Below are 16,884 nucleotides of genomic sequence, written 5' to 3'. Positions count from 1 at the left end.
CTTGCGATCTAGGCAGCACAAGCTTTATGTTGTTCATGCGTTGCTCGTACTGAAGCCTTTTTGATGGAGAGCAACGTAGTTATCTTAGATATGTTAGGGTTAGCATTGTTCTTCGTATCATATGCTATCGTAGTGCAACCCTTGCATATCTAGCCGCCCTCACACCTATCTTAGGTGTGGGGGCGGCACCCCGCTTGATCTTTATTTAGTAGATCCGATCCGTTACGGTTGCTCCTTGTTCTTCAAGGATTAGTTTAATATCTGCAATAGTTAGGCCTTACAAAGGGTTGGAGGATCCAGCGGCACGTAGGGTGTCGTTTGCTAGTCCTAGACAGGATGTTCCGGGGATCAACTTCGTGTTGGTTTTTAGGCCTTGTCTAGGATCGGCTTACGATCACCGTGCGTGGCCGCGAGGCCCAATCGTGAGTAGGATGATCCGATTATGCGGTGAAAACCCTAAATCATCGTAGATCGTATTAGCTTTATCTTGATCAAGCAGGACCACCATATATTCGTGCACCTCGTACGAATCATGGGTGGATCGGCTCCTTGAGCCGATCCACAGGATAACCTGAGAGCCGATCGAGGCTCGTATTTAATGTTTACGTGTATGCCATGCAAGAAACTAAGCGAGGCATCTCCATCACCTTCCTGACCAGGTATAGGTCAGGTGGCACGCCCTTGCATCAGCATCGGACGTGTGTACCAGAGGCTTTGCGGGCCGTCGCTCGGAGGGACCAGGGCCAGCCGCAGCCCTAAGTTGTTCCCGGCTCTACTGTGTTGCCCGTCGCTGCCCGCCGGTGGGTTTTGACCACAACACATTCTGGCACGCCCGGTGGGACAAGCTTCTTCATCAACCACATCGCCATCTACATCTGAGATGGCGGACGGCACTCCAGTCACGTACGAGGATCTGACCGACGAGCTCAAGAAGAAGTATGACGAGGTCAAAGCAATCCTCGAAGCCGACCTCATCGGCTCTTTTCACAGGACCCGTTCACATGGCATCAGGTGGAAGGGGTTCTCGCCTAATGGTGCACTCGATGGGATAGACCTCTCTGCCCCGTCAGAAGAACGCACCAGGTCCCTGCGTCAGGAGATCAACTACTTGGTGGCTCACTCGCTGCACCGCCACTCTGAGAACCTGGTGAACACTCTGGAGCGTGTCGCTCTCCGGGTGATCCAGGAGATCATGAGGCACCAGTACTCTCCGTCAGGACCAGCTCTCGGGACATACCAGGGAGAGATGCCACTCCAGTCCCGTCCACCGCTGCCATATGCGTTGGCAGCACCAGGGGTGCCGAATTCACCGGCATTCATCGTCTACAAGATCGGTGGTGACCCTAGTGACTGCCAGTTCTTGCAGGAGGCGCCTAAGGAGATCCCTCACGGGTACATGTGCACATATGTGCCAGACTGCGGTAACTGGGCGCTCACAAACCATGCCGTAACATCAGGGACTTCTGGGAAAGCAGGAGGAACGTCAGCAACAGATCTTGAGAAGCAGACGTGGCTAGCTAAATATGCCACCCTGACGTACCTCCAGAGCACAGCTCCTGCAGTTGGCTCAGAGCTCGAAAAGCAAACATGGCTGGCTAAGTACGCCACCCCGGCGAATCTTCAGAGTTCGACCCCTACAGCCAGCACCGCGGATCAAATCAGCACGATCCTGAGAGACCAGTTCGGCATGGTGCCGAAAAGAAGGACAATCAGCTATTCCAAGCCGTACCCCGATGAATACGAATTGGTCCCGCTACCACCCAAATATCGGCTCCCTGATTTCTCCAAATTCAGTGGATCGGATGGTTCCAGCTCCATCGAGCATGTGAGCCGATATTTGGCACAACTAGGAACGGCCTCAGCGTCGGATCCACTACGTGTGAGGTTCTTCGCACAGTCCCTCACAGGATCGGCTTTCGGGTGGTACACTTCGTTGCCACCAGACTCAATCGGGACCTGGAAGCAGTTGGAAGAACAGTTCCACATGCAGTATCACTCAGACGCTTCCGAGTCTGGCCTTGCCGATCTAGCACAAATACGTCAGAAGCGTGGAGAAACTGTGGCAGAATATATCCAGCGCTTCAGGAATCTTAGGAACCGATGTTATTCGGTTCGTGTGACTGAAAAAGAAGCAGTCGAATTGGCAGTGGTGGGCCTTACATCACAAATCAAGGACGTGGCCTCTCAAGCAGACTACCCTTCACTGGCGCACATGGTTCAGAAACTGTCAGCATATGAACAGCGCCACCCGGACTTGTACCAGGATAAATTCAAGCGTGCAGTAGTCCTGGTTGAGGCAGATGAAGACGAAGTTTCTGCGGGAGATCAAGAGGTAGCAGTGGCTGAATGGACTCGGGGGGGCAACCCCCGTGTCCTGCAAATGGGTTAAGCCACCAGGTCCGCCCAGGGGGTTTGATTTTGACGTGACCAAAACTGAGCAAATCTTCGACCTCCTACTCAAGGAGAAGCAGTTGAAGATACCCGAAGGCCTCAAAATCCCCACGGTACAGGAGCTGAACGGAAAGCCATACTGCAAATGGCATAACTCGGTCTCCCATGCCACCAACGGCTGCAGGGTGTGGCGTCAGCAGATCCAAATGGCGATAGAACAAGGACGTCTGATTTTTAACCAGTACGCCATGAAGGTCGACACCCACCCCTTCCCCGCCGTTAACATGGTGGGATGCACTTACCCCGAAGGTTGCCAGCCGGGATCCTCGTTCAGCATCAACATGATAGGACCTGGGCACCACTCTGGCAAGGATGGAGACGAGGGCAGCTGCTCTCGTAGCAAGGACACAGAGGAGGCCGCTCCACGCGATCGGCTCCGTCATGATGGCAAGCGCTACGTCACAGAGGGAGAAGTGAAGAACATAAGATATCAGCGACCCCTCTCTGATCACCTCCTCAACAAGTATGTGAGTCAGTATGACCAACGCCGGCGATCTAGCGATGATGATGAAAGGGAGCGTCTGGCTAGAGAAGCCAGAAGACATCGTCGGCATGATCGCGATGAGGAGAAGTACGAGCGCCGTGCCAGGGAAAAGTGGAGGGAGCGAGACGACGAGGGTAGGCACTGGGACTGCCCCTTCTTCAGACACTGCTGGGACTCAGGAATGAGCCGATTACCTACAATCGGCAATTGCCCAGAATGCAACCAGGAGAAGAAGGAGGCAGCCAACGTGTCCGTGTTCAAACGTCTAGGGCCTCTCCCACCACAAAGCAAACGCGTTGAGTCCCCTCGGATGGAAGATCTTGAGGATTCGGAAGACGAGGGAGAAGAAGAAGAAGATAGGTACCACCGTCCAAGGTGGTGCCCTGATGGACTCAGCCGTTCTCAAAAGCGCAGGGTTCAGCGACTGCGTGGCTTGGAGGAAGCCGAAAGGCTATACCTGCACACGCTAAGGAAAGCGCGGCCTGATCTGGCCGCCAAGGTCCAGCGGACCCTGGATGAAGAGGGTCGACCACGGAAAATGGAGTGGCGCCCCAAGCAAAGGAAAGCCGATGATGAAACATCGGCTGGCACAAACATGGTGTTCATCCTTCCTTCGGAGTTCAGTGCTCCAGGATCAGACGAAACACCCTCAAGCATCGTACCGGTGGAGAAGAAGGACGGCCGATGGCGTGTGGCTATAGATTTTCGAGGTCTCAACAGAGCCACCGGCCTGATCGAGTAGCAAGAACCAACTTATGCACGAACATGGCGAGGCCGATCCTTTGGATCGGCCCCAAAGATCTATGAAGGAACATTACAAAACCTTCATTGAAGCGCTTCAATCAATGTGGAGGCCGATTCCAGCAATCGGCCAAAATTATCCTCACCACATGTTCTGCTTATATGCAACGTCGCTCTAATGGGCAGCGGTGTACGTCGGCTGATGAGTCCGGGAAAATCAATATTGGTCCTACCAAAGCCGACGTGCAAATACGGTGCCTTGGCTAGACTACAGAGCCGATATCTGCAGTTCCCTTACAGATTCGGCTCGGGCGGCACCTAATCAGATGAACATGTGCAGATGAACATGTGCAGATGAACATGTGTACAGTGAGACATTGGGGGCCGATGAAAAATCGGCCAGTAAAAAAAAACTCTAGCCGATGCAAGGACATCGACTTTAGAATGAAAGGAGGTACAGCTGATATAAGCAGAAGCCCGATGGAGCAGTTGTTGAGTTACAGGGAGAGGCTCTACTGGATAAATTCCTTCTCAAGACTTCCAACTCCTTCTGCAAAGTTTCCAAGTTCAGCAGTACCAATGCAAGCATACAGATCAGGTTAAGGGTGAGTCCAACAAAGGGAGCATACCTACCCTAGGAACATGAGCACAGCCGATGACGAGTCAAGCGGCTATGGCGTTTTGCCTGGCATGGACCAAGGTGGCGGCTTGATCAATGTCACTTTCAGAGGTTGTTACGCCCAGAGTTTAGGAGGGCATCAGAGATTCAAAAACATCCTCACCGGAAGTTGCATTAGTCTGCCAAAGATGATGAACCGATCTGATCAGCAAGGCGCAAAGGAGGAGTTGGGAAGCCGTTATATTTGAGGCTTCTTAGTTCAAGGAATAGATTTGCTGATCTTTCCAAAGTTTTTCAGTACAACGGCTCTTCCGGGAATCAAGAGGCTCGGGGGGCAACTCGCCCGAGAGGTTCTTGGCTTTGGGAGCCGATTTTGTTGAAATCAGCTGGCTCTACATCGCAACTGTTCTGAAGAATGATGCTTTTGTTACAGAGTTATCAGTTTCAGCATCCAAGCTGATTCAGCAACAGAGCATCGGTTAGGCTAACAATCGTCAAAGTCAGATGAGGAAAAATCGGCTAAATCAGCATAAAGAACATCAGCAAAATCAAAGGAAATGTTTCATTGATAATAAGATTTCTTACAAAGAGAAGCCGATTGTTCAGCAAAAGGGACAGATTGCTGCTGCTAATCCTATACTAGTAGGTCCCTATTCTAAGGGCTGTTGCCGTCTTCGCCGTCGCTGGGGTAGCTGCCCTCATTGCTGCTATCGACGAATCCCTCGGTGCTGCTACTGTGACCTTCAGCGGAGGCTTCTTCCTCGTCGTCATCATCGTCCTCGTCTGACCAAGCCCAGCCACGGATGCGCTTTGGCGGCGGTTCGTCGGAGGAGGTGTCGTCCTCCTGTTCCGTCTTCATGTCGGAGGAGATGTCTTCGAGTTCGTCATCCTCTTCTTCTTTGGTGACGGAGGTGAATTTACCCCGGAAGGGAGGGTCGTCGTCGTCGCTCTCCGCCTCCAGTGCTCCGTCAACCAGGTACCGGAGGTCATCTTCCCCGTCGGTTAGGGGCATGGCCCCATCTGACCAGACGAAGTCCTCGCCCTCTGGCACGAAATCGAAGTCCCACTCCCGCTTGTCCCAATGCTTGGGAGCACGACGGTTGTACGCCTCCATCTGGTCGTGCTCTGGAATTGACTCGCTTGAGGAAGAGGATTGGAGGGAAACGGAAGAGGAGGAAGAAGACGACATGGCTATGGAAGGAGAGGGTTTTTTGGTGCCGATAGCTAGAACAGAGGAAGGGGATGAAGAAGGCTAATCAATCGGCACGGTTAAATAAAGAGGAGCCTAGCGGAGATTTAATGCCATTGCAGTTTCCGAGGAGGTGATGCTAAAAGCTATCAAATTTTGCAAGAGAAGCTGAGAAGACAGGGCATCATGATGAAGGATACTGCAACGGTTCTGCTCTGCCATGACATGACCCGACGAAGAAAAAACAGAGTGATTTTGGAATTATTAATTCCAAAACCAGGGGGCATGTGTTATCACCGGAATTTGACCGAGTCAGGGGTGGGCCGCGATCAAGATGGGCTTAAAGATTATACATGGAAGAATATACGTGAATCGGCCTTATGCACAACGTTTGGGCTAGCGTGCCCGTGTATCTGTAATATAGTAGGTCGCATCTTAGATTTAAAGTTAGAGTTTGTCTCGTACACGGTGGGGATTATTCCCACGTTAGAAAGTCCCCTGGACTATAAATATGTATCTAGGGTTTATGAAATAAACAACAACCAACGTTCAACCACAAATCAATCTCGGCGCATCGCCAACTCCTTCGTCTCGAGGGTTTCTACCGGTAAGCATCATGCTGCCTAGATCGCATCTTGCGATCTAGGCAGCACAAGCTTTATGTTGTTCATGCGTTGCTCGTACTGAAGCCTTTTTGATGGCGAGCAACGTAGTTATCTTAGATATGTTAGGGTTAGCATTGTTCTTCGTATCATATGCTATCGTAGTGCAACCCTTGCATATCTAGCCGCCCTCACACCTATCTTAGGTGTGGGGGCGGCACCCTGCTTGATCTTTATTTAGTAGATCCGATCCGTTACGGTTGCTCCTTGTTCTTCAAGGATTAGTTTAATATCTGCAATAGTTAGGCCTTACAAAGGGTTGGAGGATCCAGCGGCACGTAGGGTGTCATTTGCTAGTCCTAGACAGGATGTTCCGGGGATCAACTTCGTGTTGGTTTTTAGGCCTTGTCTAGGATCGGCTTACGATCACCGTGCGTGGCCGCGAGGCCCAATCGTGAGTAGGATGATCCGATTATGCGGTGAAAACCCTAAATCGTCGTAGATCGTATTAGCTTTATCTTGATCAAGCAGGACCACCATATATTCGTGCACCTCGTACGAATCATGGGTGGATCGGCTCCTTGAGCCGATCCACAGGATAACCTGAGAGCCGATCGAGGCTCATATTTAATGTTTACGTGTATGCCATGCAGGAAACTAAGCGAGGCATCTCCATCACCTTCCTGACCAGGTATAGGTCAGGTGGCACGCCCTTGCATCAGCATCGGACGTGTGTACCAGAGGCTTTGCGGGCTGTCGCTCGGAGGGACCAGGGCCAGCCGCAGCCCTAAGTTGTTCCCGGCTCTACTGTGTTGCCCGTCGCTGCCCGCCGGTGGGTTTTGACCGCAACAGGAAAAAGATCTTCTATGTGAAGAGATACAGCAGTAGTAACGGATCTTTTGTCACCGGAGGAGTGGGTTTTGTAGCTCGTTCAAATGTCAACTATTTCAATTTCCCAATGAGGGAGTCTGTGCAAGGGTGGAGATTGAAGTGGTTTTATATCAAGGATTCCTTATCACCCGAATCTCAGCTTCCTCACTTTGTCGATGTCCTTGAAGCCAAACCTAAGAACTCCTGGAAGAATGTTCTCTCTCCCGACGAAAAAGTAGCAGCCGATGAATTATTTGCCAGATTTCTTCGGATCAAGGAAGCTGACGGCCAAACCATGGTCGGCAGCGAGGTGGCGGCAGTGTTTCTGAAACGTCGAGTCCAACCAGTCATGGCTAGAGTTCGCCCAATGTGGTTGTATTCAGGTCCGAAAGATGAGACCAGAATTAACGCTGCCGAACTGTCGGAAAAGGAACTGCTCGATGAAGTCCGTCGCCTCACTTTCTTTAGCCAAGAAGACTTGATCCCATTGATGTCTCCGTATACTCCCTTTGATGCCGATCATCCACCACCAGAGGTAACTTCCCTTCTCAAATTCTTAGTATGCTATTATTTACTTAGTCGACATAATTACTGCTGTTCTCATATGTCTTTTCTTCGACAGACCCTCGTAGCCTCCGGGGACTTGCATAACTTGCCAAACGATATTTCCGAGGGAAGAGGATCTTCAGAACCTGTTGACTTTCACACTGTCAAGCATACAAGCCCAACAAGCGATCACGATGATCCGATAGATTCTGAAACCGCTCACACCAATCTCCCTCCATCAGCCGATGACACTTGTGACACAGAGGGATCAGTGCGTGATGATGACGGTGATTATGATGCCTTTATTAATGCAGCTGCGGAGGAGACCAGGGCTCCGCCTACGAAGAGATCAATCGGCGGCTTTGCCGATGAAGATGATCTCCTTGACATGTAAGTGTTTTCCTCCTTTTTACTATATTTTGCTCCTTGGTCTTCCCGCATTTTTCTCATAACTTTGGTCGACCATATCCTTCTTGTAGTGACGAAGCTTTCGCTGAGCCTCCGCCTAAGAGGGTCAGATCTGATGCTGTTTCACCGACCGCCGCAGCTTCCGAAGCTTCGGCTCCTAAAGCGGCTCCCGCGGCGCAAGCATCGACTGCTTCCTCCCTTTCCAAAGGGAAAGATGTTCCCGCTGCTACCACAGCTCCTCCTTCTGTAAGTCCTTCGCGAATATAACACGAATCTTTTGGAGTGTGTCTTGCCTAATGATCTTTGTAAAACATTCCCTTTCTTCAAGGATCTGCGAGGTGTGATATCCTCTTTAGAGGCCTTCGCCTCTCAATTTACCTCTCTGGAGGCGGACAAAGTTCGGCTGCAGGAGGAAGCTAAGTCTTCCTCTTCAAAACTAGATGGTGCCATCAAAAAGGCCGCCATAGCTCGCTAGGAGGTCGACTCCCTAAAAGAAGAGCTGAGCAAGCTGAAAGAGAGGCTGAAGGAGGAGGAAGCTCGGGCAGCAGAAAAGGATGAACTCCTTCGTCAGTCTGCCTTGGCTCTACTTGGTAAGCTCTTTCATACATCTCTTGTAGATTATTACTTTTTATGGATCTGTCTCCTCATCAATGACTTCCTCCAATTCAATTTCTTGCAGAAGCCGCCAGCATCCCTGCTACTGCCTTGGACAAAGTTCCGAACAACTCTCCGGCAAATGGTGTGTCGATGGTTCTTGCCTCCCACCAACTTACCCGGGAGCTTCTTGACAAGGGAAAGGGTGCCCTGGCGCGGATGCATTCGATGATATTCCCCAAGGTCAAGCAGGAGAAGACTCTGGGGCAGCTGATTGATGCCTTCGCAGTCGACACCATGGAAGTTATTGAGGTATTCAAGCGTACCTCGCGTAGCTATGGTGCCCTCCTTGCCTTCCAACTTATGATGGGTTACGGCTTTAAGGCTGACATCGAAGAAATGACTAAGGAGCTGCCGAGAGAAAAACATGGGCGATTTGTTGACTTAAGCACCTTTACAGTGTCTGCCCGTACTTGTGCTCGCTAGCTCCTTGAACTAGTTTCGGCAGGAAAGACATCGGCTGGCCCCAGCCTGTCGACTCAGACTCAGGCTCCTTGATTGTTGTAACAATTTTATCCTTGGGCTAGTATGAAACATTATTCTGTTGCGAGAACTTAAGTTTGTAATGAACACTGTGCTGGCAATGTTGCCAGCACACTTTTGTCATAATATCTTCACTTGTACTTCTCCTGATAGAAATTACTTGTACTTCTCCCGATGGGAGTTACGTTGGATGCTTAATTTGACCATATCCATCATCCTTTTAACGCTGTTTCCTGCAGGTTTTCCCGGTGCCTTCGTTTGTTGATGACTCTTCGGGCGTTCTTCCCGAAAGTGATCGGATCCAGCGGATGAAGGATCAGATCACCCAGATGGAAAATGATCTGCGTAGCACTTATGCCCTAGCTGCTATTGTCAATAAGAAGAGTGAAATTGCAGCCGATGTGGAGCTGTACGCTCTTACTGAGCTGCATAAAGCTACCGAGAGTTTGAACTGTAAGTTCCTTGATCCCTGCGCCCTTTTGTCGACAACGCCTTAACTGATCCTTTACTTATTCCTTCGCCAGTCATAGCTCTGAACCGTGCAGAAGAGAACAAACGGATCCACGAGCGTGTGAATGCATTAATCCAGCTATCCTCAGCCGAAGAGATTTTCTGGCGGGAGCACTCGAAAGCTTCGGCTGTCGCGCAATTTCAGGATCGGGTTCAGCAGGTCCACCACTTTTTTGACAAATGCTACAAGGCTATGAGGGTGGTTTGGAAGACAATGTTCCCTTTGAACGCAGTTCCCCCGACGCTCCTCGCTTTGATGTCTGAATTTGGTAATGCCAAGAAGATCCGAGACTTGGTACGTGCGCAAGTTTTTGCAGGGGCCAGGTTTACACTTGCCCTTGTACTTGCCCGTTATCCTTCGGCAGGTTTGCTGTCGATTGCCAACGCGACTGGAGACTTGGAGGCACTGTATCCGAAGGTATTGTTGCCTGCCAACATAATTGTCGACAGACTCGAGGAGGACTCAAAGGTGCCTGAAGAAAGAGGAACTCCGCAAGGGTGATTTCAGGGATTTAATGTCTGTTTTGTAATTAGATAGTTTGGCTACTTTATCCAAGTGTTTGGATTATGTAATGATGCCTTCTCATTCGGTAGATACATGCATATGTACTTTTACCATGTTATTGCCGTTGGCAAATTTTGATTTGAGCGAATCTGAGTTGCTCGTTTAAATGTATGTATATTGGTTGGTTAGCAAATCATTTGAGTGATCAGCTCGTGTTGCAGGTTTTGCTAAACCTGTTGTATGCGCAACTTTGCTTTCAACCGTTTTAAATTTCGACAGGCACTCCCAAATATTTCGGGTGTAGTGGTTCTGCCGATGAGCCCGTTGTTCCTTGATATTTCCATAAGTAAAATATCGAACGTGGGTTGTTGTTTGTATGTATTTCCGAACTCTTGCTATTTACGGCACTCGTAGAGGCATCTATAGCGGAGGGAAAGGTGAACGTCTTTTAGCACTCGTAGAGGCTTTTTGAAGTGCGATCTTCTGCCTCGTACTATGTTTGCATAGTGATGGGGCTTAGAAGTTTGTGGTTACTGCAATGCTTAACAAAGAATCGAAGCTTAAGTTCTTATTAATAAGGTAAGCACGAGGCTAGAGGGCGAAAAAAGGTAGGCCCTGTTTAAAATAAAAGGAAAAAGGAAAAATAGAGGCTGATAAATTGCTTAAGCAAGGAAGGGGTTCTTCTCTTCTTCTGGCTTCTTCACCGCGTTAGTGGTTGCTGCAGCGTTGCTGGTTTCATCAGGGGTTTGGGCGGTGGTTGCCAGCGTCTTGCTGTCTCTTAAGCCTTCTGTGCCATCAACTGCCGAACCTTTTGCTGCCGAGGCTTCTGCTGCCGAAGCTTCTGCTGCCGAAGCTTTAGGGGCGAGAGCGGCTGGCTTCTTCTTGGTTTCCCTGCCATCTTTTTCTTCCTTGATTTATCGTAATGACAGCTTGGGCGGAGGGTCGACGATTTCTTGCTGTGACCCGAACTTTGCAGCAATCCTCTGAAAGTCGCGATCACAATTGTCCGAGCGTGAAAAACTTCCATAGACTGTGATGTTTGTCCCGTTGTTCCCAGGCATTTTCAGCTTGAGGTATGCATAATGCGCACAGCCATGAACTTGGCATACGCTGGTCTCCCGAGTATAGCGTGATACTGTGACTCCCAGTTCACCACTTCAAACTCGATCTTTTCCTTCCTGAAATTGTCGGCTCTGCCGAAGATAACATTCAGGTAGACTTTGCCAAGAGAGTAGCCCGGTGCGGTTGGAAGGATCCCATGGAAGCAGGTGTCTGTTTCTTCCAGCATCCTCATGGTGATCCCCATACTTCTGATTGTGTCGACGAATATCAGGTTTAGCCCGCTTCCACCATCCATGAAGACTTTGCTCATCTTGAACCCCCCAATTTGTGCTTCGACTACCAAGGCAGCGTGTCCTGGTTTTGGTATGGTCATCGGGTGATCTGCTCGACTGAACGTAATGTTCTGAGAAGACCACTCGACGTACTCGGGGATGTTTGCCATGATGCTTTCTGCCAAGTTGATCTCTCGAGTGAGCTTCTTCATCTCCCTTTTCGAAACACCTGTCCTATGGATCATGCTCATCTGCCCACGTGGTGGTGGGAACACCTCGTTGGGTTGATGGGTTTGAACCTGCTGGACTTGATGCTGCGGTGGAGGTGGGGGTGGTGGTGGTAGCTGTTCTTGGCTTTCTTTGGATGAGTTTGTGCATGTCAAGGAACTGCCGACAGTCCCTGAGCAGGTGACTTGACTTCGTTTTGCCGTCCTTGGAATCGACATACGAATGCAGGTAACAGGGGGCGTTGATCTGCTCAGCGTAGGGTAATTCAGGAGTCCTCTGCTGTCGTGGTTTATAGTTGCCACGGTTGCCAGAGTTGTTCCGATTACTATCGTGCCGATCGTCTCGATCGTCCTGTCGATCGGAATACCCTGCGGCTACCAGATTGTTATCATCATAGTTGCGGTTCTTCCTTCTTTTGTGACGATCCCTTCGGCCACCCGAGTCGTGCTTCGGCTGGTCGTCGTCTTCGTCATCACTACGCTGTCGTGGCCTTCGTACGTTGTCCTCACCATCAGCCCAACTGTTGGCGATTTCCATTAACTTGGTTATGGTTTTTGGCTTTTTGCGCCCGAGTTCTTCTATGTAGCTTTCCCGCTGAACGCCGTCACTGAAAGCGTCAATTGCTCTGTCGACAAATACGTCTTCGGCGGCGTTCAGGAGTTTGGTGAATCTCCCGATGTATGAACGCATCGACTCCTTCTGCTTCTGCCGGCAATTCCGCAGCTCTTCGATCCCAACGGGCCTCTTGTATGTTGCTTGGAAGTTGGCAACGAAGGCATCTACTAGGTCGTCCCATGATTTAACGGAACCTTTCGACAGCCCCCTTAGCCAGGCTCGCACTGAATCCTTCAAGTAGAGCTGTAAGCATTGCATTGCTGCTATCTGGTTTCCTTTGTGCAGGATCACAGTCTGCAGGTAGTCATCTATCCAGGATCTTGGTTCTTGCTGCCCATCGTACTTGGCAGCGTCGGTAGGGGTAGGTTTGAACTTTTTGGGTGGCATCGTCTCACAAATTTTGTAACTTAGACAGTCGGCTCCCCTGAGCTCGCCATCATACTCCTGATCTTCATCCGAAGAATCGCTATCGTTGTCCTTTCTAGCGGCGCGTCGTCGCCTTGCTTTGTCGATCTTGCTCTGGGTGATTTCGTCCCGAGCATCTCTCGCGTGATGTTTTGAACCACTTCCTTGCACCGTGGTCTTTTCCTTTTGCGGGACTAGGTTGTTCCCCAATATCGCGAGGCTCTCCAGGGCACCTCGGTGAGCTTGAGCCATGGACCCTTCGGGGCGCTGGTTTATGAGGTATGCGGCGAGGTTGGTCGTTGCTCCTGCAACGGTTTTCGGCCGTGGCATGCCCGCGGTATCCGTAGTCATAAAGGATTTAGTCAGATTCGATGTTATCTCTCTGGCGTCATCTTCCGAAAGTCTGGATAGTCTTGACCGGTGCTTGCCTGTTCCCTGAGTGTTTCGGGAGGCACTCCCTTGCGAGCCCCTTCGCCTTTCACTGGATCGATCTGCCGCAGATAGGGGTCTCTCGAGGGTGCTCCCGGTTCTTCTCTAGTATAGAGCGATAAGCATTGAGGGTTCCAACCGAAGTTCCTGCGGGGAGCGGTGTGTTGTTGAGTACTGCTGCACTGGCTGCTGCCCACTCCTCATCCGCGATGGTGTAGTCGCTATCGCGGTTGCTGGCACTGTTTTCAAAACTTGCCCTTCTACTGGAGTGGGGAGTATGGTCCTCGTCTCCTCTGCGCCTTGTGTTTCCCGTGTTATTGGCGACATAAACTTGATGGTGTGCCGTTCTTCGGGTTGTTCCCTGGACGATGTTGTCGATACTATCCTCTCCCGATGAATACTGGGCGTTGCAGATGAACGGCGTGTCGCTCGATCCCAGCCCGTGCCTGGTGTCACAGTTCAGGCAGTAGTACGAAGTTAATTCCGAAGATGTGGGATCGTCAGACCCTACCGACATGGAGGACACCGAGCAGGGAGTCGAGGGCACGGGTGAGCACATCGATCCCGTCAGACCAGCCGATAGGTCGAGTGACAATGACGCGCTTGAACTCGTCGATCCGGAAGTGGGGGATTCCAGCAACCGAAGGATTCCTTCTGTGTTGACGTTGTAGTGGATGCTGCCGAAGGTCATCTCCATGTTTCCTTGTAGATCTGAAAAGTTCGAGCGGGAGGAATCACTGTGTGGAGTAAACTCGTAGGAGCCGAATCGAATCGGGCTTCCCAGGATTGGTGATGATGGTGTCGACGAAGTTGCTGATGAAGTTGCCGGCGAAGCCGCCGGTGTCATGATTGGATCTGCCGATGCACTGCCTTGTGCCGACAGGGTTCCCACAGACGGCGCCAATTGTCGAGGGTGCTCCTCGGCAATGCCCTCCGATAGGGGCTTAGGGTTGATGGAATCCTGCAAGCTGACACGAGACATCGGTTCACAGACAAGCGGGGAGAGCGATTTACCCAGGTTCGGGGCCCTCGATGAGGTAAAACCCTTACGTCATGCATGTCTGTTCTTGATTATGACGAAAACAGGTTACAATGGGGTGCCGAATAGTTCGGCTGTGATCTCGTCGAGATGCTAGTTGCTAGGGTAACCTAGTTCTAAACTTCTGTTGGCTAGTATTGCTAAGATTGGTTGTGTCCCTCGATAGCCCCTCTCCTGGTCTTTATATAGGTGGCCAGGTCTCGAGAGGTCTAGTCGAGTACGAGTAGGTTTTACAGTAGATCTATCTTTAATCTTTCCTTGTTCGGTTTCTTCCGCGTCTTGCACTTCAAGTAATCTTCCGCCACACCGTCCTAGTGGCCCATCTTGCCATCGGGTACCTTCATGGGCCTCCATCTGGACCGCATAGGGTAGAGCAACATTGGTTACCCGAAGGGTAATGCCCACGTCAAAGTTCGTGATCCATTTTACGGGGGTGGTTCTCGCGTCGAGGCCACTTCGACCATTCCCGACGAGGCTTTTGGGCTCCCCAGACCACTTCGCGGACCATTACGACAGTTCAATGCGTCGAGGCCACTCCGATGGTTCCACTTCCCGGCGACTGCACCGTCGCTATGCATGCGGTAGGTGAGCGTCAGCAGACGACCATGGGCTCGCCGCTGGGAAACTGGGCCTCCCCAGGCAAAAAAAATACATTCATCTGGCGCTAAATAGCGCCAGATTTCGGCCTGGGGAGCCCCAACGGCTGGAGATGCTCTTAGTCGGCAGCTCCATGGTGCGCATGGAGCACAAGGGACGCACCTGCTCTCCGAGGAAAACGTCATGCACGGCTAGACGCAGACATCATCTTGCTCACGCCGAGGCTTGGACCACACCAGCCAGCACTGCTTCACTAATTCAGTACAAAGAACCGAAGCCGTCTCTTTGTATTTGTAGAAGAGTATTGGAGATTGCACAGCACCAATAGGGCCGGCTGCTTATGTCTATATAGACGGACACATGTACAATTATAGGTACAACCCTGACAAAACACGGGGACCTATACCTAGTACAATATGTTACTCAACACCCCCGCAGTCGAAGGGTCGGCACCGACACATAGACTGGAGCGAAACTCGGGAAAAGCCGTGGACGGCAATCCCTTCGTCATGATATCGGCAAACTGCTGAGACGTCGGTACGTGAAGAACTCGAACGCGACCGAGGGCAACTTGCTCACGAACAAAGTGGATGTCCAACTCGATGTGCTTGGTGCGCCGATGATGAACGGGGTTGGCGGAAAGGTAGACAGCTGAGACGTTGTCGCAGAAGACCACCGTAGCCATGTCAACGGGACAAGAGAGCTCGGACAGAAGCTGGCGAAGCCATGTGCACTCAGCCACAGCGTTAGCCACGGCGCGGTACTAAGCCTCAGCACTGGAGTGAGACACGGTGGGCTGCCTCTTGGAGGACCAAGAGACGAGCGACGAGCTGAGGTAGACACAGTATCCGCTGGTGGAGCGCCGCGTGTCCGAGCAGCCCGCCCAGTCCGCGTCCGAGTAGGCAACGAGGTCGGTCGACGTCGAGGGCGAGGCATGCAGCGACAAGCCATAGCCCATGGTGCCACAGACGTAGCGGAGAATCCGCTTCACCGCAGCCCAATGAGCATCCCGAGGGGCATGCATATGCAAGCACACCTGCTGCACAGCGTACTGGAGCTCCGGACGTGTCAACGTCAAGTACTGGAGGGCACCGACAATGGAGCGGTAGAACGGCGCGTCGGAAGCCAGTGATCCATCACTGGCTGAAAGCTTGGCCTTCGTGTCGACAAGAGTAGGTGCAGGGTTGCAGTTAAGCATCCATGCACGCTCGAGGAGCTCGTGGGCATACTTCCACTGATGAAGAAAGAACCCGTCCGCACGCTGGAAAACCTCGATGCCGAGGAAGTAGTGGAGCGGTCCGAGATCCTTCAACGCGAACTCAGCGTGAAGACTGTCGGTGAGCTGTCGAAGAAAGATCAGCGGTAGAGGCTGTCAAGATGATGTTGTCGACATACAGCAGCAGGTAGGCCATGTCATTGTCGGTCCGGTAGACGAACAGCGACGCATCGGAACGCGTGGAGCGGAAGCCAAGCTGATGCAGGAAGCCGGCGATGCGCTGGTACCAGGCGCGGGGCGCCTGCTTCAGTCCATACAAGGACCGAGAGAGCAAACACACGTCATCGGGGCGCTCGGCGTCGATGAAGCCGATGGGCTGCTGGCAGTACACCTGCTCCGACAGATGGCCATGAAGGAAGGCGTTGAAGACGTCCATCTGATGCACCGGCCACACGCGAGAGGCGGCAAGGTCCAGCACCGTGCGGATCGTGCCCGGTTTGACAACCGGGGCAAACGTATCCGTGAAGTCGACAGCGGCGCGTTGCCGAAAACCACGCACGACGGAGCCGAGCTTGTGCTTGAAGACCCATTTGTCGGTGATGACGTTGGCGCGAGGGGGCCAGGGGACCAGCTCCCAGGTCCGATTACACTGCAGCGCATCGTACTCCTCCTGCATGGCGGCGCGCCAATGCGGGTCGCGCAAGGCGGCGCGAGCCGAGGTGGGCACCGGCGAGGGGGCGGAGGTGGTGATGGGATTCGTAGCATAGAAAACAAAATATTTCCTACCGCAAGAACGAAACACAAGCCAAGATCTAATCTAGAAGACGGTAGCAACGAGAAGATCAAGAGACTAACCCTCGAAGATCGCAAAACTTAACGAGATTAGATCTCGTGGTGGATGTAGTCGATCACTTGCCGCTTGCAAAAGCGCGTAGAAGATCTTGACGGTGCCACAATCG

General features: G+C 51.7%; 1 protein-coding gene across 1 annotated transcript; it reads right to left on the bottom strand.

Annotated features, from left to right (window-relative positions):
* Window positions 1-15,472: 15,472 nt before the first annotated feature.
* On the bottom strand, window positions 15,473-16,601 carry LOC127303921 (uncharacterized mitochondrial protein AtMg00810-like). Its single transcript, XM_051334634.1, has 2 exons — window positions 16,101-16,601; window positions 15,473-16,051 (listed from the first exon to the last, which is right to left on the bottom strand). Exons 1-2 carry the CDS (start codon window positions 16,599-16,601, stop codon window positions 15,473-15,475), a joined length of 1,080 nt encoding a protein of 359 aa, XP_051190594.1.
* Between the last annotated feature and the right edge of the window lie 283 nt (window positions 16,602-16,884).

This window comes from Lolium perenne, chromosome 5 (assembly GCF_019359855.2).
Source record: "Lolium perenne isolate Kyuss_39 chromosome 5, Kyuss_2.0, whole genome shotgun sequence".
Classification (NCBI taxonomy): domain Eukaryota; kingdom Viridiplantae; phylum Streptophyta; class Magnoliopsida; order Poales; family Poaceae; genus Lolium; species Lolium perenne.
The sequence above is the reverse complement of the archived record's forward strand: the minus strand, read 5'-3'. Positions and strand labels throughout refer to the sequence as shown.